At 42.7% G+C, this 27,843-nt stretch overlaps 1 protein-coding gene across 1 annotated transcript; it reads left to right on the plus strand.

Annotated features, from left to right (window-relative positions):
• Positions 1 to 1,089: 1,089 nt before the first annotated feature.
• On the plus strand, positions 1,090 to 25,034 carry MTHFS (methenyltetrahydrofolate synthetase). The gene is made up of 3 exons (XM_049812917.1): positions 1,090 to 1,279; positions 4,832 to 5,096; positions 24,218 to 25,034. Exons 1-3 carry the CDS (start codon positions 1,139 to 1,141, stop codon positions 24,439 to 24,441), a joined length of 630 nt encoding a protein of 209 aa, XP_049668874.1. The 5' UTR covers positions 1,090 to 1,138; the 3' UTR covers positions 24,442 to 25,034.
• The last annotated feature ends 2,809 nt before the right edge of the window (positions 25,035 to 27,843 follow it).

Consider the following 27,843-nt stretch of genomic DNA (forward strand, 5'->3'; position numbering starts at 1 on the left):
TAGTAACCTCTTTTATACTAGGGAGTACAGTTTTTAAATTAAATATAAAAGGCTAACCTAGCCTTTTCAAATCTAGGTGATGCAGTAATTTTAGAACTTGCCTTCATGGTAAGGCCTGGGTTTAAACAAAAGAAGCCTGGATCATTAGTGGTCCCGTGAGCTCCACATTATCTTCACCAGGACAAAACCCTCCCATTTGCTCTGCATTTAAGAGCAAGAAAAGCTGTGACGAGATATACCACCCAGATTCTCAACATACTAAAATGTCTGAAAACAACAGGGCTATTAGCCAAGCCTTATAAAATAGTATAGCTATGCTTTGTTAGCTGTCATGAAGTTATCTGTACATGACACTGAGTAGTGTCCCAGCTCCCGGGGCACTGCTGTTTAAGGGATCCGTACGGCTGCCAGGTGATAAACAGGAGAACACAACGCTATTTCTAGAGCAGAAGACGAGGTCAAAGAGCTGCAGAGCGGGATGGCTGATGACTTCATCAACGCACACAGCAGCTAAATTGAGATGTCACCAAATGCCAGGTAGAACACATTTGTGAGAACAACTCTTCTCCTACAGAAACGTCCCTTTCCGCACTTAAAGGTGGGCTGGACCATTAAAGGTGCCAAAAAGCCTGCCGTTCCTGCCTTCGGACAGGGCTGCGCAGGCTAGCGCACATTCCCCGTGGGTGCAGCGCTTGCATTCACGACAGCTCCCTCACGGCCCAGGCCCACCGGCGGATGCCGCAGGGATACGAAACCGTTCGGTAGACGGTGGTAAAATATCCCGCCGACGTGTAACTTCCCTCTCTACAACAAAACTAGGAAAGGGGAAATGCTCTGTAATCCACGCCGGACCAAAAAATAAAGATGGGCCTTGCCAGGGGGTTTGGCAGGGCCCAGGCTGGCCCGCCAGCACCCTCAGGGGCGGCGGTGGCTGAGGCCGAGTGGGGATGGCGGCCACCCAGGCCTGGCCGCAGCGACTCTCTCCGGCCGGCTGGCGGGCGGCGAGCGGGGCCGGGCGGCGGGCCGTCCCGGGAGCCCGGCCGGGCGGCGGGCCGCCGCGGGAGCCCTGCCCGGCAGCGCCGCCGCCCCCGGGGCCCGCGAGGGCGAGGCCGGCGCCGCGGCCCGGCTCACTCGGCGCATGGAGCCGCCGGGGGAGGGCGGCGACATGGCGGCGGCGCTGCGGGCCGCTAAGCGGGCGCTGCGAGAGGAGCTGCGGCAGCGGCTGCGGGCGCTGGGCGCGGCGGAGAAGCAGCGCCAGTCCCGCCTGCTGAGTCGCAAGGTGGGTGCGGGCCGCGGCCCTGCCGCCGCACGGCGGCTTCCAGGAAAAGCGGCCCGGGGGCGGGGGAGAGAGCCGAGGAGCCGACCCCGGCCCCGGTGCTGCGCGGGGAAGCCCGGCGGGGACTTTCCAGGCCCCGCCAGGGAGCGAAGCCGTGACTCAGGGGACTCGCCGGCTCCTCGGCCGCTCCCCCGGCCTTCCCGGGCCTGGTCGCCGAGCGGCGGGGGCGGGGGGTGAGCTCCGCCTCGGCCCCGGCCTTCCCGCCTCCTCACTCCCGGTTGGTGTCGGGGAGCGGGGCTGGTGGCTCCGGCGTGTGCCCCGAGTGCGAGGAGCGGGGCCGGCCGTCAGCAGGCTGAGGCATGGGGTGCTTGTGGAACTGGAGGCGAAGCCTGCCACGGACTCGGTGGCCTTAAAGGTCTTTTCCAAGCGGAGCGATTCCGTGAACCCCAAAGCGGCGGGGTTTCTGCTGGGTTCGTGGTGGGTGTTCACCTCGAGATGTTTCACATCGGGCTAGCTTTATGGCCAGCTCCTAGCAATGCATATAAAAATGCAGCAACTGTCTCGATTTGGCCTCTTGTTTAACTGGCTGTCATTTCCCTTCTGTATCTTTCAGCGGTATTTCTTCCATGCGGTTTTATTTCTAACGTAATTTTTCTACCTTAAAAGACACCAAGCAGGGTTTACCTAACTGGCATCCTAGCACAGCATGATACCGGCATGTACTTTTGAAATGTCCTGTTTGCGTTTGGATTACAAAGTTTTTATATAGATGTATTTTATCATTTTAATAAACACAATAAAATTTTATTTTGCAGTCACTGCATGTAATAGAGCACAGTCCTCATTTTTTTTGCAGCACCAGCGGGTGCTTCTAGATGATGTACATTTATATTGTTATTTGCCTGCCAGAGGATCTCAAATCTTTTCATGGACTTCGCTTAATACTAATGTATAGCCACTTCATGAGAGGGACGTGGCAGCACACAAACTTTAGGTCACAGGAAGTTTAACTGGAACTCATGTAACCTTTTTTTCCACTGGGAGTGCTTTTTTTAAAAAAAAAGTATGTAATGTCCTACTATCATGATAATGCATTTTAGTAATCGCACATCCTAGACTTGAATCTTTCAATTTTCAGAAGATACCGGCATGCATCCTCTTCTAAAAGGCAGAGTCCTCTGCCAACTGTATAAGCACCTAGCCCATGTAGTACCGAATTTTTAGGAGCCCTCAGCCTTTGTCTAGCTGTTGCTGATAAACTCAGCAAGAGAGCACTCATTTCTGCTAGTGGGAGCACACTAAAAGATGCAGCTTTTGTTTTGCTTAAAAGAAGGCATCAGGAAATATGACATATAAATTGATGTTATCTTGCCATTTTAATAATCTGACACAAATGGAAAATTCTGAGCTCACTTGAGACAGAGTGGCATTGCGCAAGTGGCAGAAAACAGCTTCCTTACAGGAGGGCAATACAGCACACAGGAAATTTTTGAAAATCCTGAGAAAATATTTGGAACAATATAAGGCCGAAAATGTAGCTTTATAACATATATCAGTGCTTGCAGCTCATAAAAGTGAGTAGGTTATTTTATAACACCTGAACAATATTTTTAGTTGTAAAATCTCATCTCAAAATGATATTTAAATTCAAAGTGAAATAGCTTCACAGGCTGACCGAGCCATCAGTATTTAATTAGCTTATGGATGATTAGTCTTTTTTAATGTTTATGTTCATGATTAAAGTCATGCTGTTTGCATGCTCTGATTCTGCAAAAATAGCCATAAGCTGGTGAAAAAAGGGCAGATAATATTTTTTAAGTGTGGAAATTTTTTCACTCTTCTCAGAAACTGCTCCGAGTCATATAGCAGCTTTATCTTCACAGTTCTGAAAACATCCGAAATTGTGTCTTCCTGCTAGCATGTGGTTTTACATCTTCAACCTCATTTTTTTTCTGTACGGCATAATCGATGTGTTACTGGGCACGTTGGAGCAGATCAGACCTGTGTGGTGCCCACAGCACACAGCACCGCTTTGAAAGAGGAGAGTTTTGTGTCTCGGCTTCTCTCTTCTCCAAACCCGTGATAAGATTCAGCTCTGGAGGCCCTCAGCAACATGAATCACAGGCATTCTCTGGAGTCTGCAATTTGACTAAATAGTCCGTTCTTTCAAACAAAAGCTACCGTGGAAATCCTGTTGTTTAAGAGCCTAATCACTTAGTTGGAAAAATCCATGTGTGAGGTTGGGCAAATTACAAAAGGAAGTAAAATATGGTTTTGAGTTGTTAAGTCATTTCTATGGCCAAGCAACACATTACCTAATTTGGTCTGGAGTGGTTTTGGGTTTTTTTTTTCCCCCTTACAAAAATATATCCATCTTGTGAATATTTCACCTGGGCTTTTAACTGCTGTGCTGGAAAGAAAGAAAAAAACAGGAGTGAGAACCATATCTCAACTTAGATAGGGGCATTTATCTCTCAGAACGGGGACGGGGCAAAGGCTAAAGCTCAGAAGAGCAAGTTACCCTGCAGTTATGCAAACACAGAGCAGAGGATTTGGTGCTCTCTGTTCTGTAGATAAGCAGAGTTTCTCAATTGTCTGATATTTTTGACAGATTTTAGCAAGTGTGTAGAATAAGAATAAATCACATTTAAATGAGAAGGCACACATTTGTATTTGTTTTGTCCAGATGTAAGTAACAAAGTATGTAAGGTACTAGAGAAAGAGAAGACAAATTTTTAAAAACGTTCTCTCAAATTTTAATTGAGAATTCAATCTGGAATGGGGCAGAGACATAGTGAGGCATGAATCTGCTAACACTTTTTCACCATATAAGCATTTTTTATTTTCCTTCCTATATTCAGTCTTTTATAAGCCCAGCACAGCAAACCTCATGCAAATCAAAAAAATGGGAAGGCCATCTTTCCTTCAAGCTCTAAAAAATGTGCAGTAATAAGATCAACTATTAGAAGCAGGTAATGTTTGAAGTCATATATCTGAACTTGCTGTAGGGAAGGCGTTTCAGGTTAAAAAAAGAAAGAGAGGGACCTCATCTTGGAAGACTTGGTGCTCTGCAGTTATCTGATGCTAATTTTCTTTTGAGTTATTATCACTGATGCGCTTCTCATTCTACCTAGGCCTGGATGAGAGATCCAGCATGTAAAAAGGGTGAAAGAAAAGGAGTGCAAATACCTCGTGTCTTGCATAAACTTGCAGTTCTGACCTGCTGTATCTTTCTCCAGGGATGTTGGGCATTTGAGGATGCCTGCACTATATAGCACAAACGTTTAAAGGATCAGGAGATTGTCTCCAGAATTGTTTTTTGCTGGCCCAAACCTGTTACAATGTTTTGTTTACTCGGTGCAAAAATTTGCCTATTTTGATTTCGCTGATGGTGTAAATGTTGGAGTAGGAAACAAAGTCAGTTTATTCTCTCTATGATGCATGGTAGTTTGTATCTACCTTTTTCAATGGATATTTTGCTCCAGCTGTGTGTTTAATTAAAGTCGATCTTTTAATAAACTTATCATAAACTGATTGCATCAATTTCCCATGTAGGTGATTAGCCATCCCAAGTACCAAGAATCCAAAAGAATTGCAATCTTCCTGAGCATGCCAGATGAAATCCAGACAGAAGAAATCATTAAGGACATTTTTAAGCAAGGCAAAGAGTGTTTCATCCCACGTTACAAGCCTCACAGCAATCACATGGACATGCTGAAGTTATCATCAGCTGAAGACATTTCTTCACTTACTTTGACATCCTGGAATATTCTTCAGCCTAGTGATGATGACAGTGCAAGAGAGGAGGCTCTTGCTGGTGGTGAGTATTTTCTTCCTACATTGTGTTGAGCAGGAGTAGCCTGGAGGCCAGCAGGAAATAACCTGATAGCAAGAGTGAAAAGAAATGTTACACTTTGGTTTTATATGTTGTAGAGGTGCTTAAGTCAATGTAAGCAGACACTCCTTTCTTTTGCCTGTTTTTCTCCACCCTGTGCCACCCCTGTGATATGCCAGCAGGGCAGGAACAAGACTGCACAGTTGATCCAGCTGAAGGAAACTCAACCCTCCATATAAATCAGCTTCTTGGTCCAATTCATGGACATCATCAGTGAAGTCTCAGCAAGCATAATGTAGGGGCTTGTGAAGGAGGCAGGGCCTTGCCGGGAGTGGCTTCAGGTACCATTGAAAGTCATGGGGATTCACAGTTTTAGGATGCACTCTGAAAACTTTAGTTTGCACTGTCTGAAAGGTAGGGAACTTTCCAGGTGATGCCTGTAGGCTGACACAAAAATTTTCTGAAATCTTTGATCCCGCAAATTGTATTGCATGGATGAATCACAGTGCTGATATGGAGCCTGCCCATGCAGAACAGCTCTCTGGACTGAGACCTTAGGCTGAAAATAAAAGGACTTTCTTGTAGGCCTGGATGAATATTGCAAAGTCTTTTCCATCACTATTCTCCCACATTTTTATTGTTATCTTATAATGCTGTCTCAGTCACTGGATTCTTCATAAGGCTGAAAAGTTAAAAGTTTGTTTAGATCTAGCTAGTGGCATGTGTGTTTTGATCCCCAAACAACCTCTCTCTTTCTTAACCTAAAATTCCCAACTTCTACAAACTCGTAAACAAACTTACTTTTTCTTTGTCTGCATTCATTATTTGCATTCTTTTTGTAAACAGATATCTTCCTGTAACATCTGCAGAAATGTTTAATGTTATTAATAGAAAACTCATCTTGAACTCACGCTTGAAACCTCAGTCTGGGAAAATTTTCTCTAGGAGGAAATTCACCATGCAGACAGCTTCCACACCTCACAGACTTACCTTTTTAATGCTTGATAAAGGAACATAACATTTATGTGACTCTGGTTGGTTGAACCTGGGTTTGTATTTGCTTTGAGATGCCAATGTACTCTCCCAGAACACTTCACTGTGTTTGTTTCTCTTTGTTTTCGATCTCTACCTCTTTTCCTAATTCGGAACCCTTTCTGTGTGCACATTTTAGCTAGCAAGGGATTTCACTGCTTCATACAATCATCTTCTTCACATTTAGTACTTAATTGTTACTTGTTTTCCTAATTTTTGTCAAAAATTTGTGTATATTAATGGGCTTTTGGGGCTTTTGAAGGTAACCCTTAAAATGTCCAGGGTTTTGCTGACTGAGCTTCATTCAGGCACTCTGGACAAGCTTTTGTACTACTGATAAGGTGCTGTTAATTGAATTTAACGAGTCTGTTGCAGGCATCACAGAGTAAACACACAACAATTTTAGGTGCAATGGGAGCAAGGACTACCTGGTGTAGAGTGCACTGAGATATACCTGCTGGTGCAACCCAGATGCCAGGCAGTGAAGATGGGGGGAAAGCAGTAGCAAGCTTTGGTACCTGGCTATTTCTGGAGCTGCTGTTCTGTTCTCTGCCCCAGGGCATGGTTATAGGCAGAGAGCAATGCTAAATGAGCTACTGCAGTCTACAGAGAGATGCCAAGAGACCAGTTGTAACAACTGGTATATGTCCATGCCAGACTTGTTCTGCCTGAAGCTCAATTTTAGTCGGTTTATACTCAGTAACTTAGGAATAATTCAGTTTGGATTGGAAGTCAGACCTTGGTCCTTTATCCTTGACAGCTTTTGTAGGTTAATAGAGAATAAGTTTAAGTTTTATTCACTGTTGCATAATAAGATCCCCCCTCCCTTCCCCTCCCCTCCCCTCCAATTTGTCCCTACAGAAACACACACTGCATCTCAATGTGTCTTTAAATTCCTTTTGCTGTATTTTTTGTGTCAGTTATTATATTTTTTGAACTTTGGTACATTTGTAGGAATGCAAATTGCCTTACTACTACATCCATCCTCCATTGTTGGAATTATGCATGGATGAAACATTTATCTCTGTGATGTTATCAAATACTGTGGTGATCTGAGGCATTTACATTGTTATAAGGAGATAACATGGTGTTACATTAGTAATGTTCCCATTGCTGGCATAAGTCGCTATGTAATTTCCAAGAAATACCCTGCAGGTATATAAATAAGTCATGTCATTTCTGAGTGTATTCATTTTGCATGACAAAAAGCTTAAATTCACACTGTCCTTAAAACTTCAGGCACGGTTATTGTGAAGGATAGCTCAAATATAAGACCAGGTATAATTTTTGCAGAGTTTCCTAGTCTTTGGTAGCACTCACAGGCAGTGCTGAATAGACATGAACCCCTCCTTTCAGAGACAGTCCTTTTTCTGTTGGATCAGGGTTTACCCATTTTCATCTTGGCAGTACACTACATTGCACCTTGTTGGCATAAACAAAGATCACTGCAGTTTGGTAGTAGGTCTGTCATCCTCTCTACTATGTATGGGTGACAGTAATTGTCATATGAAAAGTTGCTTTCTTTGGGCTAAATGGGCACAGTGACAGAAAGAACAAAGGTGGAAGAAGTTCAGATATTTTGTTTGGAGTTGGGGTGTATGTAGGTGCATGATGTGGTTCATTTCCAGCTATACCTGCTGAAGGATTTAGACAACTTCTGGAGCAAGCCAGTGGTACCTTGTCTTAAGAGGTATCAATTCCCATTTGTATCCTTGCCCTTCAGAAGTATAAATGTGCACTGATATTGGGTTTTGCCCAAGGTAATACTTCTGGTGAGAGTTCAGGCGGGTTGCAGTAATTGTTTACAGGAGTGTAGATAGCTTGCACAACTTTGGAAGGAGTAAATCAGATAAAACCATGTTCCCTGTTTGCTTTTTATCACAACTCCTACAGAAATTTAAAGGACATTTCCCCAGCAGCTCTAATTTCAATGTGGTTTAGGGAGGCGGTGTGATTCAGCGGGCTGGACATGGGTTTCCTCATTTGTAATGTTATTTATTATTACTTAAACCTGCTCTTAGAACTATGGGTGAAAAGCTAAGTTATACCTCTGAAAAAGAGATTCTTACTGGGACTCAAAAAAAAAAAAAAAAGGAAAAAAAAGACTAGGTTGAGTATCTCCATATGGTAAAATTCTTGGAGGTGGCTTCTTTGAAGGGAGGCAGGTGGCCAACTTTGCACTGACGAATCTCAACCAGAAGTCTTGGACCTAAGCAAGTATTATGCTTAAGTGTTCACAACTAAACTGAAATACTGACTAGTAGTTGAAGGTGTACAATAAATTATAGACAACTTTTATTAAAACATTCACCTGGGTGATGGGGAGAGGGGTTTTGGCCTAGGTATTTTTCTTGGGCTGAAAAATGAAGAGTTACTAGAAATTATGGCTCTGAATCTGCTTACTCTAATGGATTGTGAGGTGCTCTCCTAAGAAATGCAAGAAAATGGGATTATGTGTCCAAACTTAATTCAGCCTCTTTATCTGTGTAAATTCTGCCTCGGTCTTTAAGTACTTTATTACATAGTCCTTGCCCGTTGGATCTAGGCTCATTCAAAGATGAACCCAGATGGAATGATCTTGGGCTTTTTGAAAGATGCAGAAGATGAAGACTGCTTCCTGTTGATGAATGCTGCTAACAAGCATGCGCTCAGTCATTTGCTTTCTCTCTGTTCAAGTTAGAGCTGCAGGCCTTTTTTACCACACATTATTCAAACCTTGGTATGGAGACTGAGGTCGTCATTTCTGTAGGGGATCTTCATCACTACAACATTCAATGACTTAAAGATACTCACTAGTATTTACAGATGGAGAAGCAGCAGAGGCTCGGGATCCTTGTTCCAGCCTGAGTTGTGCAGAGGAGCTGCCCCAGTGAACGCAAACTCTTTTGCTTGTTTTTCCAAACATTACAGTTTCTTCTCTGTTCCCTCCAAAATGATAATTTCCCAGACTTGTCTCATCCTTGGGCTAGACCCCCTTTTCCAAGCTTTAATTTCTCTGCCACCATAATGCCCCTTTCCATCCTTCTGCTCTTTGCCCAGCCTAACTGAATCTCCCTCTCCAAGTGTCCTTCTCTGGCCTTTCTCTCCATATTCCCATTTCCTCCTGCTCTCAGTCCTAGCTTGTCATTTCAGGGGCAGCTGGGCCAACATAAATAGCTTGCCCTTGCCAAAAGGGAGGAGATCATGTGCTTTGTCTTCTTTCACTTGTCTGCTCCCAGACATACAAGATTCACTGTCCCAATTTACTCATTTCCTTCCCCACTGTGCTGGCTTCTTTCTATTTTTCATTGGCTTAGAAGAACTCCCTCTCTGTTACATAGTACTTTTTGTACTAAACAGTACAAAGACATATTTTTGTGATTGTTTCTTTTGGGCTGTGCCTGATTAAATAAGCCTCTGCCCTCTCTCCTCCCCTTGGTCCCCACCCCTCCTCTCCTGCACCAGCACAGATGCCCCTGCAGCCATCTTGGGACCTATACTGGGAACCAGTCTTGGTTAGAAGTAACCCAGCACCAATAAAAGGCTCTTCTCTCAGACAGGGCCACCACACAGGTTTGGACTGATGCTACTGAAGGGCTAGTAGGAACCTGGTGATGAGGGGTTGTGTAAGCGGGTGGCATGCCAAAAAAAAATCTTAGTGAAACTTCAGTCCTCATTTCCTTCCATGTTTCAGTTCCCAGTCTTGCCCCAGTCAGCGGGACTAGGAGCAGCCACTGAAATGAAAGTCCTTTGGAGTCCTCGCAGTTGGGAGCAGGGCTTGCAGGAGGAGCTGAGCCTGCAGCTCTGTGTTCTGTCTTTGCGGCAATACTGGTTTAAGGGGTTTTCCCTCCTCATGTTTTCAGCGTGTTCCTGCCTCTCTGTGGTAAGCTGGATCAGCTTGCTGCTCTGGATGAAGGGTATTTTCTTCCTTTCCTCTACCATGTTTTCGTTGGGATTTTTTTAACCTAGATGAGTGGATCCAGATTACCTGGTGGCCTTATCAGTGCAACATGTGTGGGGTGGGAATGAGTAGCCACAACGGAGGGAACATCCCCTGTAAACTGTCACTGACTCGTAGAGAGAGTCGTGGGGCCACCCATGCCGTTGTGACTCCAGCAAGGGTGTGGAGAGGCCCCGTGCTCACTCTCACACATCTTTCCTAAGCCTGTGCAAATGACAGGTTTTCAGACATTTACAACATTGTGTAAGCCCAGCTCAAATGGATTTGAATGGGGCTGAAGCAACATCGTTGACACAGAGGGTACTACGAGCAAGATTTCAAGTTCTTGCCTCAAAGCATAGAGCAACAGAGCTTTCCCCATTGCTGTTTTTTGCTAACTTTGTTCTTAGAAACAAGTGAACCATTTTGCCTGAAAAAAAAGAAGTATAACCCCCTGCCTCAGTCTGGCATAAATACCCAAGCTGAAAAATGTCAGCACTTGAAAATATAGCATCTTGTATGTAATGGGGAATGCTGAATAATCTGCTACTACTCTACTAAAGCATAATGTATTTTTGCTCCCAGAAATGTATGTATTAAGAACCAGAATAGTAATTTGCAATTTAGTTTGGAGACTTCTGGCATTTTCAGTACTGGAAACTTTGGTGGCCTACTGATCACAGTATTTGTGTTGTTACCTTCAAGATACTTACTGAAATATTACTAGATAATCCATGCTTTAAATAATGGTATATTTATTATTAATAATAAGGAAAGATCCAGATTTCAAACAAAGTGAGGAAATCTGTCTAGCAGCAACTTCTTGCAGCTTCATTTTCACATAACCTTTTGAATGTTGGCTTTTAAGGTTAGGGTAGTTATATCTTTCTGCCCTTACAACTTCCAGAACACTTTGAGACTTGCTGTAGCATAAATTACAACATGCTGGTAGCAGAAACAGCCAGGGACAGTTTACCTGTGTGGATCGTATTTGGTTTATGAGAGCTATTTATTGCCAGAAAGGGTGACCCTCTTGCAAGGAAAGTGCTGGCTACCTCTAGGCTACAGATCCAAGCAACCTCAAGTAGTTTGAAATTATTCTGGAGTGACCATTAGCCATATTTTAAACTTTGCCATTAGGATTTGCCCTGCAGAAACATTGTAGTCTGCAGAAGCTTTTTCACCTGTCTTTAAACTTCTGTTATTTATTTATACATTCAAAGAGGCTGTATTTTCTGCCAGGACTGATGGTCTTGTGATGCCATCAGTATTCTTAGTTATTCCAAATTTTAGCACAGTTCTTCAGAAGTGTGACTGAAGTGGTGGCAATACAGTCTTAAGAGGAATAGGTTTAACTTAGAGCTGCAAAATAAAATGGGATGTAAAAAAAAAGATAATAGGTTGCCCCCTTCTCCCCCCCAAAAAAGATGTGCCAGAAATGGGAGGGTTTTGAAATATGAGGCATGTTAGAGTTTAGAAATAAAAAACAGTGTGAGGAGAAAATGCTGTGCCTTGAAGCACAGGGAAGGTCTAATATGCTACTTCAGTCCCATTAGAGGTTGTATAGCTGTACGTGAAGGCATAATGGGACCATACAAAATGATGCTAATCATTCTGAAAAAAGATGTGCAGTAAATAATGCTCGGGGGTAACTGTGAATATTTAAATAAGATATATGCAGATTGGAATGTATCTGGAATAAATGAAATATGTGTATGTGAAAAGCAGGGATATTAAATATTACTGCTTAGGAAAAAAAACCCCAGAATACCCCAAACAAGATTGTAAAGTGATTGAGGGTACTATTAGATTTTCTTTTCCTCTGGGAGACTTGATTAAAACTTACAGTACAAAATATGTCAAGGGATAGATTATAATTTAAAATCTTTTTACACTGGTCCTAAAAAAGAAAACCTGAGAGCATGGCATGAAACAAAATTGAAAATCAAGGCCTAGCTCTTAATGTAATTTATTTTTTAATGAAATGATTTAAAGTTTGGAATGAACTTCTGCTTGGAGACAATGAGCCATAGTATTTTGATATGCATAAGGAGAATAAATTCAGTGGAAGTGAGGCATTAACATTCTGGTGATGAGTTGTCTTACAGAAAGAGGATGCTTCCCCTCACACAGTACAGGAGCACTGGACATGCAATCCAGCATCATGTGTTTTTACAAGAGTCAGGAAATCTCACAACTTGTAGCTGTGTAGCAATAACTAAAATTTCTTCCTACCTCTGCAGCTGCAGTCCTCGGCTTATCCCCTTACAAACAGGTTCTGGTTTCTCTTTACCTGTGGGCATTTGGAGTGTTCCTCTAAGCATCTAATTATATTTGTATTAAGCCCTTGGCTCTGCTGCCTTCTGACAGCTGTGAGTTGTACTGGTTAGTTAGTTGTAATGTGAAATATTATGTTCCTTATTATGTTAATATCATATTATGTTCCTGTGATGTGTGAAATATTATTTTCCTTGTATTCATTTTAAATTTGCTGCTTTCAGTTCAGGTGCTACCTCATTCTTCTATGATAAGTAAATAAGGATGTTTGATTTACTTTCTTTTTATTATTAATTGTTTAGTTAAACCTGAATTGTATCTATTGTATTTTTTTTCTATCAAACTTTGTCCATTTACTTACTCTCATATAGAAGCTTTTCTAGATCTGTAAGAGTTCCAGCCATTGCTCTTTCAACCTTTGCAATCCCTCTCATGTTATTTTGGAGAAAAGATACCTGAGAGAAGATTTTATGTCCAGGCAAAGAAATACTGTGAAATGTATGTAGTGGCACTGTAGACGTTAATTCTTTCTGCATATACCATAACACTGCTTTTCAAATCGGGTAACTGGGCAAATCTTTTTCACTGGTTCCCACATAGGTATCCCACAATGATGCATCATTACAAAAATGTCTGTTCCAGTATTAAAGATCCATAAAATAATTTTACATTATTCTGTCTAGCATGTTCTGTAACAGGTAGAGCTAGGAAAATGCCTGCTTGGAAATAAAATATTTCAGGTGTTGGACCCAGCTGTGGTAGCAACTGTTACCCTCAGGGTTTTTCTGCATCCTAGCCTTCAGTTGGAAGATGTGGGACTTCATCCCCGGCGCTGGGATTGCTCTTTCCTGCAGCTGGTGTCTGCCCTTCTCCTTGATGTCTGCACCAGCTTCCACAGCTCTCTGAAACAGCTTAATAACAATCAGCACCCAATTTGCTAGGTGAACGCAGACACTTTTAGCTGAGCTTCTCCCGGTGCTTCTGTTCAGAAACAGGTATGGCATGATTACAAAGAGTCTCTTTCTTTGAAAGGCTTTGAAAAAATGCTCTGTAATGCAAAAGTTGATGTGTTTATGTGGCATCGCTTTGTAATGCCCTTTGTTGTCCTTATGTCCTGAATTTCCTTGGTGCAGACTAAACCGTCAACACTGTATAGTTTAATTTTAATACCGCCTGTGCCAGGCTATCCTGCAGTGAACCTGGAGGGCTGAGAGCTCTGGAACACTACAGCTTTTTGCTTTCATAAAGTTCATTAAGGCTTTAAAAGAGTGCTTTTCCTTGTAATCATCTGAAGTGTCACATCCATGTTTGCCTTCTTGCAGAAAACATTCTCTTCGCACTCAGCAAAACAACTAAAAAGATTACTTCTGCTATAATCAATTAAAGTTTAAAGAGAACTGAAAGCAACATAGGCAAGGGCTTTAAATTCACTGCAAGTGACTGTCAAGTGTTTTGTTTCAAAGAAGGCTAATTTTGCTACAGTGAGTGTGAAGAGTAGCATTGTCATTTTCTTCATACTGTTTCCTGGAGACAGGAGTCTCTGAAAAGCAAGTAAGAGGTTAGGTTCATTTCTGGAGTGTGGCATGAGTCTGTACAACAAACTCATACAGCGTAAATGCAAACATGCGAGTATCTTGGGCTGCGGTAATTAATCCGAACAGATATGTTTGTCTTCCTTTATTTTCATATTTGGAAAGGAAGAGCCAGCACCAAGCTCATCTCAGTGCCTTTGTGCATGTAATCTGGACAATCCGGAGAGCAGGAGAGGAGGCTTTCTCCTGCTGCCCACCCGTGTAGGGTGATGTGGATTGAACATTGGGTTTGGTGAGACAGCTGAGCCCTGCTAGGCACCCGGCTGGTGCCAGAAGGGGCAGTCTTGCTGCCTTTTTCTTGCTTCCAGCTCTGTGCTCCCCTCGTCCTCCCAGCCCTGGTGCCATCTCCAGTATTCACTGCTGAGCAGATTCAGCTCATGAATCTGGCAGAAGATAGCTACTTTTTTTTCTTTCTTTTTCCTAGGATTGGTTTTCTGCCAGTTTAGTGGGCTATTAAATTAGGTCAGCACTTTTTCAGCTACAAAAGATTTGTCTTCCTGGCACAGTTAATCCCCACTGTCTTTGCTGAGATACACTCTCATTTCCCCTGTACAGTGGGAAATTCCTTGGACCTGGCCAAGAGCCACTGACTTTCAGGGAGCAGGAGACTCATGTTGTGGTCTTCATGCTTGTCATCATAACTGGACTCAGTTCCTGCTTGTGCTGGCTGTTGGGGATGTGAGATGGGAATCAGCTTTTGGGGTGTAGATGGAGGGCAAGTTCCTTTCCAGGAGTGACATGAAGTCCATTGCCGGCAGGTGTCAGTATTCCATATATTTACTATGGAGCGTTGGTGTCATTTAGGCTGTTTCCCCTATAATTAAAATCTCATCCAGGCATTGTACTCACTCACACTGGAGAACATGTTCTCCAGCCTAATGTTCCGCAAAAAATCAGGGGTTGGAGTGAGGGAGGTGGAGGATTTCGTGGACAGTTGGGATTTTTAAGCTGTCCAAGCTTAAAAGGATAAAAGAAGATCTTGTGATGGACGAAGCAGAATTTCTCAGCTGTTGTGATGTTAACAGGTCTGACACCAACAGTGAAGGTGCTATCACCTCCAAAACAGCTGACTCTGCATGTTCAGTAAATCCTGCCTGTAAGCATGCCTAATGTTCCCATCAAGTGGTGTAACTCCTCACAGCAGTCGGGTTTATGCGCTGATGAAGAAGTTGATGCCTTAACTGTTCATATTTCACAAGCGGTTCTGCTTATTTTACAATAGGCTGTATGCTGAGTGAGTCAAAGGGCATTGGAAATATTGATAGTGATGCATGATGTATTGAAAAAATCCCCAAATGATTCACTTCTGTCATATTTTGATTTTAAAATACCCAGACAGCAGCATGCAAAAGAGGACCAAGAGTGAAGAAATAAAGTAGTCCACATGCACATGTATCGAGTTGAAGTATTTAAATAAGTGCTCAGATAAACACTATGGGAAGTGTAGCTGATAAGATCTTAAAAGAATTTCACGTAAAAACACATAAAGATACACAAAGATTCTTGTATCTTAGGCTGCAGCAGTGTTATGACAATCCCGACAAACAGTTCAAGCACCAATGCCTTGTGAGTTTCTCTAAAGGAGCAGATTTGCAGTCAGCATTTGCTGATTTAACAAGATGCGTTGATGTGCTGTAAAGTGGCTCTAATGCCGTTTGTCCTCTCTTTGGAATTGCTCCTTGGTACATCTTGTTTCAGAGTATTTTGGTGGTTTAAAATCACAGGAGAACCCAGGTGCAAGCCTTTGAACCAAACATTTTTCGGTGCCCTTGTTTTCCCAATCAAACTGTTCTAACTCTGCTCACATATCTGAATATCAGAAGCAGATAAGTCATTTTTCACAGACTGATAACTAAAGCATTTCTAAGCAATTATTTCCTTTACTCTGAATTTGCAAACCCAGACATTTTTGTAGGTGGCATTGAGTGATTATGGTTTATTTACAGGGCTTATACAGACTTGATGAATAATAGTGAAATAGAAAACTACTTGTTCAAATTTTCTTTTAGGTAGGCATTTGGCAAATTCTGAAAATGAGACACCGGACCTCAGCTGACTGTAAGTTAAACCTCAGGGGAAATGAGTGTGATGGTTATAACCTCGCAAAGTCTTGCCACATTGTGAAACCAGCTAGATTTGAACACCAGTCTTAGCCTTCCTTATACAGTAGCTTCCCTGATGACACATGAAAAGATATTTATTTGTGGAGCAGGATAGGTTTGTTTGTGCAGGGCTGACATACTACAGTTGATGCTGTGCAGTACACTTAACCTTTAAAATGCATTTGCACTAAATTTGTAAGATTTTGTTTTAAATTAATTCAAAATAGAGGGTGTTTGCTTGGTCGCAGCTTAGTAGCACAGGAACTGATCAAATAGCTTTATTAGTGTGTTTTGCAGGTTTAATAATGGGAGAGTGGCAGCCACTCGTTTGTTTTAAACCTGTACAACTGATAGCTATCGTGTAGCTTCTTAGGGAGAAGTATAAATATTTTATTATGCTGTAGTTCAGAAGGGCAAGTGTGAACTGTGGAGACCAGTGTTTCATGCTGACACAAAGCACTGACATGGATGAGTAGACAGATAAACGCTGAGTTGCTCAGTGCTTGTTTGTAGATTCTGCTGATGGTTCTATTTTCTGCAAAATATTTTATTGAAGTAATAACAGAAGCTGTCTCGGTCATGCCAGTGGACCAATTACCTGGGGCGTGCAGATTGCAGAGGAGATAGTCTGCTTGGCATCTGTATGTATGTAAAAGGTAGATTGGTAGGTTATGGGTGTACATAGATGTGGGTAAAAAGTTTTTAGAAGACAAAAGGACACAAAACCTTCCTGGTGCCTGCAATTCCCATACATAAATAGGAATGAAAGTAAAGCAAGTGATTGCCCCTGGTGTTAAAAGCATTTCTCCCTGGATGAGGTGAGCATGAGCCTTGAGGGCCTCACGGTGTGTCCCATAGCAGGAGACCATGGATGGAGCCTGTGGGATTTGGATGTGATACTTCAATTTTTGATTCCTGTGCCTGTCTCGTGCACGCTGGGTAAAAAGTGAGCATCTCTCTGGCTCTCCTTCTAAAGCAACATATGTCTATGAATAGTTAGAAAACAGTAAGTTCTGCTGAAGTGATGTGGTACTGCACAATCAAAGGTGTTCACACAGGGGAAACACCTGGAGGAAAAGCTACTCACTGTGGTTTAAAATGAGCTGGTTTTTCAATCTAATATGAAACACAACTTTTAGTCCTGTTAGGTAACTGTTTGGGGTCATAAGGAGACTACAGAGTGAGCACTAGTGGAGGGCTGTTTATGAACAACCAATAGCAAATATCTACAAGAGAAAAGAATGGATTTTTCTCAAACTCATGTCAGTAACTCGGAATATTTTTCATGTAGTTCCCAATATTAGTGCAGAGGGAGAGTCAGTGGGGCAATGCTGATTTACAATAACTGAGGATCTGATTCTTTGTGTTGTACCTTGGGTTTCCAAGGAGATGAGAATTCATGCTGGGCTTCTGATACTGATTTTCAAAGGCTGTATCATGTGAGCAAATAGGAACTATCGGATAAGAGTTTCCTTTCTGCCGAAGGGATTGCATTTGCATTTTAGCAGACTGGCTGGGGTAAAGTTAAGCAATGTAACTGCTTATATCTGAGATCCCCCTTGTTACTGGAAGAAGTCAGCATCATTGTTTTTGGTTGAATGACTGTTTTTCAAATGCTTATTGATTGCAGCAAAGGGTAATGTTTTTGTCTCCTTGCTCATTTGACTGGGGATATAACAGTATCTGGCTTTTCCAGGGCTTACTTGGGATAAGGAATTGGTTTCCTCTGGAAGCAATCCCAGCCCTTCCAGGAACCATACACCTTGGTAGGGTCTGGATTAGGCCTGTTGTGAACAGATCTGGCATTTCCCTTTTTGACCTTATACCAAGGCGAGTTTGCAAAAGCAGAGATGCAGCACTTGAAACCAAGAGCGGTTTTTTTCCAAAGGGCAGAAAACTTTTTATATGGAAGGAAATACTAAGCTGTTAGCAACCTCAGTAGTGGTGTGAGGGGCATCCCGGGCATTCTAGGGAGAAGGCTTTGCACTAGTCATAAAGGGGAAGGGATTTGTTTTGTTGCAGCATAATTGAAATATTTGCTTTTGTGGAGTTTTCTCTGAGGTCTGGTTGTTAACCCAGACCACAGTGTTAGGTGCAGTCTAAATACAGAACAAGATGATGATCTGTGCCCTATAGAGTATATGTTGAGAAGCTAATACCTACCCAAGAGACCTAACTATATTGATGCTGACAGTGGTTAGTTACAGTAACAACTCTGTCATTAATTAGAACTTTCTGAGTTATTCCAACTCATTGGCTCATACCCTGCATGTCACCAGGACTGATACTTAAAATGTTAGGATCAAGTGATTGAGTTAATTTTTTCCTTTCTGCTGGGGTAGCAGATGGTTACTGCACTCTTTTCATTCTGAAAAGTAAGGTTTTCCTGCAAAAGGATTTGGGTTTTTAATCCATTGTGGTCCTTGCTAGATCAGAAAAGGACCAAAGTAAGCTTTCATTCCTTGTAAATGAACAGCTTTCAAATATTTGTCAGCTCTGCAGAGGTTGTGCGTAGACTGATCTGACATTGTTTATGGGCGTGCATAACACCATAAACATGCCTTTCCTTTAAACAGAGAGTTGTTCTTGTCCTGGTTCTTCTGGTCCTGCACCTTACGTAAACATTTACATCTGAGCAAAGAAGGGGAGACCCTGACTACCACCGCAGTGCGAGCTGTGCCTGCTGAAAAGCTTTTTCCTGCCCAAGGTACCAGGCTGGGAAGATCAAGCCATCCTTATGGTGATGGAGTAAATGATGCAAAAACTTCTGTGCTTCAGGGAGAAGCTCAAACTGCACAGCTGCTGCTGTGAGGAGCAGCAGCAGTGGCATACAGAGCTGATTGCAGTTGACCTCTTGTAGGCTTGAGCTCAGAAGGCATCTGTGCTGCGAGCATGATTTTTATGAGCACGTTGCCATTCTTTACAGGGACACAGGAGTTGCTGCAGGTCAGCCTTTGCCTCATCCTCTTGCAAGTGCTTTGGAGGCGAGGATCAAAAGAGTCCTAGCTCCCACTTTGATGGGTCCCAGGGCCTTCACTGTGTCCACAAAGCAAGTGGTGGCGAGGGATGAGAAGGTGGGATGACAAAGTATTTCATTTTCATCTTCCATGAGGACTGTCTCATGGAAGGAGGAGGAGATGAATGACCCCACACAGCTGGTGGCAGTGGGCTGACGGAGCCCCGTCAAACCTGCGAGGAGAGAGGCCATGCTGGCTGTTCCTACTGAGGGCAGGACAAGTCCCCGGCAGTCTTTACGTGACCTGTATCTGTGCAGTTTGATGGACTCTTCTGTAATTAACCATTGTCAAGAACACTTCTGAAAATGCTGGCTGGCATTTCAAATAGGAACATCAGATTAGGAGAAGAGAGGTAATGAGGTGCAAGGAGAAAATCCTTCCCTGGGGAACAAATCAAACCTGATATCATCATGAAGGGTAATGAGAAATGTACTGCCGAACTGGGGAGATTCACCACAGCTGCCTAGAGGAAGCGAAACCATGTATTCCTATTTAAAACACCAGAGAGGGGATGCTGATGTTTTGGTCTGCTGGTTAAGTCAGGGGACATGCAGCTTGCACACCTGCCTTTTGCTCGTAGTTTTGCCACACGTTTCCTGAGTCCTTGGGCAAGTCATTTCACTTCTCTGTGACATAAGGTATGTCTACATAGATGTTTGCGACTCAGTGCAAACAGAGTGTGCCTGTACACCCACATGGCAGGTTCTGAAGCTATGACTGTATCTACACTGCTAAATAACACGGGGCTAAGTGGCACAGACTAGTCCTGTCCACACTACACAGAACTTGGGCTGTCTTTTCTTTTTTGGTGTCACACGATGCCTCTGTGCCCCAAGGCAATGCTGGGTTTTTTTTCTCTTTTCCCCAGTTCATAGTGTCTTTAATAATATGAGGCCTTATGGCAGACCATCACAGCAGTATTTCTGTAGCATCAGTCTGAGGATTTGTATTGAATATTCTGGCATGTGGCAGGAAAGCCTGTGCCTGGAGAAGCAAAAGCAGTTTTGTTGGTGTAGGAGGAGTGCACAAAGCGGAAGGAGCCAAACCTGTACTCTTCTGTCTTTACTGCCCATGGGAATCCTGTCCCCTGGAGCAGGCGTGGGTGTCACTTGGACTGGCAGTGCCAGACAGTGTGCTGACAATTCAACAGTATTGACCACCTGTGATCCTGTAAATCAATTTGTTTTCTGGCTCTGCTGTATTTAGCAGTATAAATGAAACCTGTGTGGCCGTGTCAGCATGGCTGTATGCCCACATTGATAGATAAGTCAGGGTATATTACTTCACGCACGGTGCTACACAGTTGAAGGAGCTGTGGCCACAAGAGCTCATGTCATAGATACAGCAAGTATTAGGTGACTGTCATCATAATTGCTAACCTTACTGGGATACCCAGTAGCTTAATTAAGTGTATAAGAAGCATTGATATTCTCTACATAGAAGCTGGAGCAATACATTGTTGCTTGAGACAGTGTTTTCAGCCTTTAGCAATTTGCAGACCACAAGCGAATATTCCAGGAGAAGCACGCATTACCTATAGCAAAACCCTCCTGACTGGGAGTGTGCTTTCCTGGGCTCTTGGCATGTAGTCATAGGACCCTCGGGGATCCGAGAACCACCAGTTAATGACTATGGACACGTAGGGGACAGTGGACATTACAAGGAGAGGGATAGAAGTAGGTAGTGAATGTGAGACCTCTCTTAGCATGTTTTATGAGGCACTAAAAACTGATTTGATGCCCAAATACCTCCTCTGTCTTCTCAGGGACAAGGATGCCATTTCACACAGTGGTCTGTGGGAGCAAGGGGAGTAGGATGTGAAAACAGAGCAAGCCTGCAGGGTGTCCTGAGTGGCAACCGGTGGTCCTTCAGGGCTGGAAGGGCCTGGGAGCATGAGGGCCCTGTGCCAAGAGGGGTAAGATGTTCTTACCCTCACCTGCCATCCTGTTGATGTACTCTCATTGCTGATAGTAATCTTATGTGTCTGCAATCTTGGTCTCATCTGTGTCTGCAATCTTGGTCTCATCTGTGTGTCACCTCTCATCCTGTGACAACTCTTCCCCCGTGCTGCCGCAGGCACCACAAGAGGTTTTGTTGCTCCCCAAGTTATGTGGCGGGGAAGTGTTTTCTCCATGCAGCTCTCTGCCATTCATTCTAGATCCCAGGGCAGGATTTGGGGCTAATGCTGTTTGAACTGCCTTCGGGCTCTGTGTCGTTTTTCTACCGAAAGTCTTGTTTGGCATTTTACTTAAATCTTGTGCAGTATGAGTTGCATAGACCTCAGACAGTGTGTTGTGAGTCAGAGCAAAGGCAGTATTGCAGTGCTCCCACAGAAGGAAAATACAAGGGTAACTATTACAGTATTTACAGCATAATTTTTCATATTGAAACTTGCACAAGCTTGTTTGAGTTATTTGGCATAGAAATTCCGTGATTATAGAGGAGCTGAATCATTAAAATAGTCTGTTTCTCCAGAGAACCCAGAAGAAAACACAGTGCTTTAATACTTCTAAGTTCACTCGAGTGTGCCTGGTGCTATCAGTTAAACTACGTAGAAAATATCTTTCTTCCCTGCACTGTTCCTGCCAGTTCCCTCTTTCCTTAGTCCTTCCCCTGACTTGTCTTCTTCCTGTCTGTAATACAAATGTAAGGAGAAATGGCACCTTTTTACTCTGCCGATTTGCCCCTTGTGTGCAATCTTACCTGCCAGCAGTAGTGTCTGCAAATGTTTCCTGCTTTTTGACATGAGAGTCACATGGAGTGAAAACAGTTAAAAAGAAGTGTGTAAGGCAGAGTGTATTTCTTTCTGTGCATCATTAGTGTTTGGTATATACTGGTTTCTGGGCCACCTGAATACCTATGCAAAGCTGATGTAAAGCAAATTATGGAGAGGATAACTAGTAAGCCCAGGAGTAACTTGGGGAGGATTTCACCTGCTGAATCTATTACTGACCGTGTTAAAGGGGAGATGATCAGCTGGTTTCTAAGTCCTAGTTCATAGGCCTGACAGTTGGCAAATACGAATTTTTGCAAACTGAGGAGATGTGACATGCTATGTCTACCATGATGTACATGGTGATACCATAAAAATGGCATCTCTTTGGCCTTACACAAATGCCCTCATGCCTCTTTTCCTCTTTGTTTGCCATTTGCCATTTGTGTGTCCTATGAGTCAAAAGTTGACTGCAGTGTGGTAAAACACTCAGACTCCTTTTTATTTCAACCAGTAATATTCTGTGGTCTGCCCTTTGGCTAATTCCCTCCTCTTACTCCTCTGACCTCTTTAAAAAAGCCTTGCTTCTTAACTGTATGATGCCAGATTTGCAAGATTGATCTTCTCTAAGCATTTCACACTGTGTTGCCTTGCATATTTTATATCAGTGTTTTAATTAAGTCATCAGGTCATAATGGATGAGTGTTCACATCAGTGACTTTTCTCTGAATGATGAACAATGGAAGGAAATCTCCAGGAACCTGGGAAGTGAGTGCAAATGAGTTGGTCTTATGTGAACTTTTAACATGCTTTTCCAGGCTGAGTTTGGAGTTGATACGTGATCTCCAATGGGATCCCCTGGAAACTGAAAAACTCTGCTTAGCTCTGGCTTTTCCAGTACATGCTCCCACACATCTCCTTGAACGTTGGGCATCATTCCTCAGCTAGATGTAGTGAGAGCAGCTCAATCCAAAATGACAGGAGAGAGAAGCTTTGGACATAGGAAAAGCAGAAAAACACCTGATGCATCCTAGCCCTGGTAAAGGAGCAGAAGCTAGTTATAGAAAAGCTGCTCAAGGCTAAGCACCGTTCCTGTAACAAGGAAGAAGCAGTGGAATGAGACACAGTATTTGCTTTCTTTCCAGACTCAGGTCAGCTGTGTTTTAGTCTGTGCTGGCTTTCCACTACCATTCCTGCACTTCTCTCCTTAAGCGTCTGTCTGCTACAGCACCAAGTTATGAAACTTTCTTTGCATTGTGAAACTAGTAAGTGGGATGTTCCTGCGTTCAGCAGTCCGTTCCAGGCCAGCCAAGCTTATTTGCTTAGAGGATGTCCTTGCAAGACTTCTCACACTAAACAAACAAGCCTTGCATAAGTAATGGAAATCTGCACACTGGCTGCCTCCATGCCCGGTGGTCGCTCAGCATGGCAGCCAGTTTCTTTTGCCCACCTGGCCGTGATGTGAATCAACTCCTGAAACAAGTGGGCAGCCAAGTGTAAGTAAATTGTAGTTGGCTACCTGGCATGATGCCGATCCAAATCCATTTGCAGAGTATGAACAAAGCAAGAAAGAAAGGGCTTAGCTGATCTTGCCTTTTTATCAGGATCTGGTTGGTGGGGTCTTTTGTCAGGGCTTCAGCAGCCAGTTGGGTCTGTTTTGTCCAGATGATTGGCAGCTTATGCAGCTTGTTTCAGTTTTTTAACTGATTTTGAGTTCTAATCAAGTGCAATCTCAGAAGAGTCTCGGGGACCCCTTACATCCCTCCAGAAGAAGGGATATTCAGGGCAGGCAAGCAGAATGCCTGTGTGTGCTGCTGGAGCAACAGTGAAAATTGCTGGAGGCTCAGGAAGAAAGTTCCTTGGGAGAAGAGGAACGTGTCATCATGAAGAGACAAGCCTTCAAATCTTGATCTTGATAAGAGGGCAAATAACCACTTTCAGAATATATTGTATTCAAAGCTCTTTAGTTTTGGGAGGTTGAGTGAAGGTTCATGATGTCTTACAGTTGTGTCAAGATGTTCTGTCTCTCTTTTACACGTCTTCTTTTCATTCTTTCTGTTTTTGTGGCTGGTGTTGAAGTTCATTTGATTTTCTGATTCCTCCTGCCTTTAATTTCCCTGAGTTCAGTCTCTGCCTGGATTTAGAGTCATAATCATTAGTATTTGGAAGTGTGGGGTTAAAATGATAAAATAAATTTGTTATAATGTAGGTTTTTTTCCTTCTAGCTTTTCAAGGTCTAATTATTTTGCAGCTGATCTAGTATGCAATTGATAAGATGAAAATGTAAATTTACAGGTTTAGCATTCAAAGTATTTTTTATCAGATCAAAGAGAGGGAAGCACTTTGCAAAACACAAAGCTTGCATTTTTGCAAATGTCTGAAGTTATGTGGATGTAGTCAAGCCATCAGGAAATCCACAGTGCATCCACTAATGTTTATTTCATTTTTCTACAGGAGGTCTTGACCTTATCTTCATGCCAGGCCTTGGGTTTGACAAAAAAGGCAACAGATTGGGAAGAGGGAAAGGATATTATGATACCTATCTTGAAAGATGTATGAAACATGCCAGGGGAAAGCCTTACACAATTGCCTTGGCTTTTAGGGAACAGATTTGTGAATCAGTGCCTGTGGCAGAAAATGACGTCCAAATAGATGAAATCCTTTATGAAGATCGCTGAAAGTATCTTGATACCAACCCACCTTCAAAGTGACCAACCAAAGACATCAGATCCATCAATCATGACTTTTTGGTAGTCATACATGACTTTGGGAGCAATAAAATACACTATTTGTGTTTGAACAAAAAAACCCCGAATAGTGTAAACGTGGTAATAGTAGTGAGGATTGCATTGATTTGCTTTTAATTAGCAAATAGCTGGTGTGAATTCTTATTCTAGAATCAATAGAAACAAGAATGTGTGACTTCATTATGGTAAGGACCATTTCTTCTCATCGTACTTTTGAGGAACAAGCTACTTGATACTTAACAGTTTTATTAAAAGTGAACTGTGTACTAATGGCAGTTCTTGATCCGTTCTGGAATTAGATACTTGTTATAGTGAAAGTTCTTAGTACTTAAATATTATGTGCATCTATGAGCAAAACAAGAAACTGCCAGATAAGTCCTATAGTAACTGGGCAAAAAATGGTGATTGGAAAAAAGCCTTAATGGATTTTCATGTATACAATAATTTTGACTGTTTACTTGGCTCCTTGAAGTTGTCTTAAAATAAAGAGAGTATCTGTTAATAAAAAAAGGTTCATGTCTGTAGCTTTGGTATACGGTTCTTTCCTTTATCTGAATACAAGATTGTAATGTAGTCTAAAATGCGGTCAGTGAGTTCTCCATGTGAAGGAAAACAGCTCTTTTTTTATAAAATAATAATAAAAATTACTTTAAGTTCTATAATTTTGTACATGGGCCATTCATAATGTCCAAAAGTATTGTGTGACGTGTGAGTCCTATGTTAAAGGATAAAGAGATGCTAAGAATTGCAGAGAGCAGGTTTTATGGATCGAGTAAGATTTTGGATGGAAGGTTGTTTGTTCTCCAGTTCTCCAGACCATCCTGGAAATCAGGAACAAGATAGTGAGTCTACCTCTGAAAAAACTCACTATCTGGAGATAGTGAGTTTTCCTCTGCACGCTGTCCTCATCATAATAGGACACAATATTTCCAGTCAGGATCAATCAAACTGTCAAAATTCTGTGTTCTTTCTTCAGTGCAACTTCACTTTTTCTGTAAATGTTTAACTCCTCCTTTAATCAATAAATCAGTGCATTTATTTTCACCAAACTGCTCTGTGTCATCATTAAAAAATCCATGAATTCTCAAGGACCAGCTGCAGAGCAGAATGACCTTAAGACTTCGTCAACGTTAACTGCTTTTGTGAACAAAACCATGCCTACAGTACGTATGAACCTTTTCATCTCAGAATCCTTGTATTCAGTTTTATTTCCATTTTGCTAATACAGTAACTAATTAAACCCTCTTGCTCTGGGGTGAACATAAGCTTAGCAACTCAGGTCTCTCTGGCCTGTGCTCCCTGGTGCTTCTCCGTCCTGTGTTAACAAAGGTCCATCTGGCTGGGGTGAAGATACCTTCAGTATTGGCCTGCTGGGCTTTCCACCAGTGTGTGCAGAAAAGCTGCAACCTGAACAAGACAGCTTGTAGCAGTTTGTGTTCATGTATCACAAAGGGCTGTGCAAGCAGAAGTTGAGATGACGGTATTGGTGCTGGTGCATGCGGTGCAGCGTCCTCCGGCTCTTCTCAGCTCTACAGTGCTGCCAGCTGTACTGCCTTGCAGGAGGGAGACAGACTCTTACGAGTCAAGACCTTTGGAGAATAAATATGATGAGAAAATCGGGCTGTTGTTTTTCACAATGTCTGTCCTGGCAGTATTTTAATCCCTTCTTCACTTCTGAACTTCTATTGGCATATGGAGAGCAACAAATAAAAAGATGGGTCAGGCTTTGCGTGTGGCAGACCTATTTCTAGGTTTGTCTGCAAGGCTGTTTGAGTTCACCCATCACATTGGGCTCAGCACTATGCCATATGGCATGGCCTGCCATGGACATCAACAAAGCTACACTGAAGCCAGTATTTTTCACAGCGGAAACCTGGATCCCAAATCTGATGATAGATGTTTTAAATGCGTATATTAAGTCCAGCCCCATTCAACAAGCTACCTGCTTCCACCTTACCAAAACCAGTGGGTGCTTTTAGTGGTGTCCTGCCCCAAGGTTTAGCCACGGAGGTTAATCTGAGATCCTGAGACATGTTTACATGTTTTTGGTTAGTGTGACACTAGGCGTGACTGCATGAATGCTGCTCCAGTTCTACTTTAGGCACAAAATTAAGAGGCCACATCAGCATAACAGAACATAATCAGAGGCTAATGACCTCTTGCTGCTACATTCAAGCTTAGGGGAAGCCATGATGTTTGGTTTTAAAACTGAATACTACTTCTTTGAACTGTTTTATTAGGATGCCTTATGCCACATAAATCAAACGGCCAGTGTGAAAGCAGTTTTTTATCCAAAACCTCTGTGCCTTGTGGTTTTTCTGAGGCATTCTCTATATAAGAGGGTATTATTATTATTATTATTATTATCATTATTATTTGCTCAGATATGAGTTTAGTCACAACACTTTATGGCCCTTTGAATTAGCTTTTGATCTTGCTATCTGAGCTTTGATTTGTTCACTAGAATAAGGGCTAGCTTGACTTGTATTTCACTTCAGGACATACCAGGTGAACAACTGTGTACAAAAAGGGCAGCATATGATGAAGAGACTTCAGAGCCAGCACTATCAACTGTACAGAAACAAAGTGCTTAGGGAGAGACGAGGACTTGGTCATATGTTTTGTTGTGTGGGAGTTCAAAATAGGTGGGAAAAAGTAAAAAGCAAGAGTTCAAATGCAAAATACAGGCCCCCGTCCAGCACAGCCACAGCTAGGCACCAAGCTTTGTCCTCATGGGCTCTCTGGAGCTGCTGGAACTAACTGGTATAGGACAAGCAAGCAAGCTTTGAAGGCTTTCAGGACTTGAAGCAATGAGTGTCCCCAAACTTCTTATTTCACAGATCACATTTCAATACATCATGGAGGCATTCTCTCCTTCTCTCACTCCAAACCAGTTGCCCTTTTGGCTACAGCTGCAGTGGGAAAGGATGAGGAAGCTATTTAATGTACTGTATCATTGGGAACAAGAGGAGCTGGTGCTTTGTTCCTTGCCAGCCTCTCCTGGGTCAGGAGGAGATCATCACAGGCTCATTGGCCAGGCTGAGGGAGCCGCAGGACCCTGGCTGATGCAGATAGCTCTTAACATTTGGCTGGTGGGGATAGTAAAACAATATTTATGTATATTGTCTTGAGAATCATGGAGCTAAATAAATGTGACAGCTTTCATTTGACATCCCCAACCTTGCTGCTGTCGCTCAGGGTTTTTCTTTTTGCCACATAACATGAAATCACTGTCAGTTTGATAGTATATAGCAGTGTTTCCGAAGCACAAAGGTTAGGGGGTTGGTAGGTGCGTCAGAATTATTTACGTTTGCTATGCATAAAATGGCACTT

The sequence above is a fragment of the Accipiter gentilis genome, chromosome 10 (assembly GCF_929443795.1).
Source record: "Accipiter gentilis chromosome 10, bAccGen1.1, whole genome shotgun sequence".
Lineage (NCBI taxonomy): Eukaryota > Metazoa > Chordata > Aves > Accipitriformes > Accipitridae > Astur > Astur gentilis.

What these genes read in the sequence shown, in the direction of transcription:
- MTHFS (XM_049812917.1), top strand. Translation starts at nt 1,139, where the DNA reads ATGGAGCCGCCGGGGGAGGGCGGCGACATGGCGGCGGCGCTGCGGGCC. An exon ending in CCCGCCTGCTGAGTCGCAAG is followed by an intron (nt 1,280 to 4,831) that starts GTGGGTGCGGGC and finishes TTTCCCATGTAG; the next exon opens with GTGATTAGCCATCCCAAGTA. An exon ending in AGAGGAGGCTCTTGCTGGTG is followed by an intron (nt 5,097 to 24,217) that starts GTGAGTATTTTC and finishes ATTTTTCTACAG; the next exon opens with GAGGTCTTGACCTTATCTTC.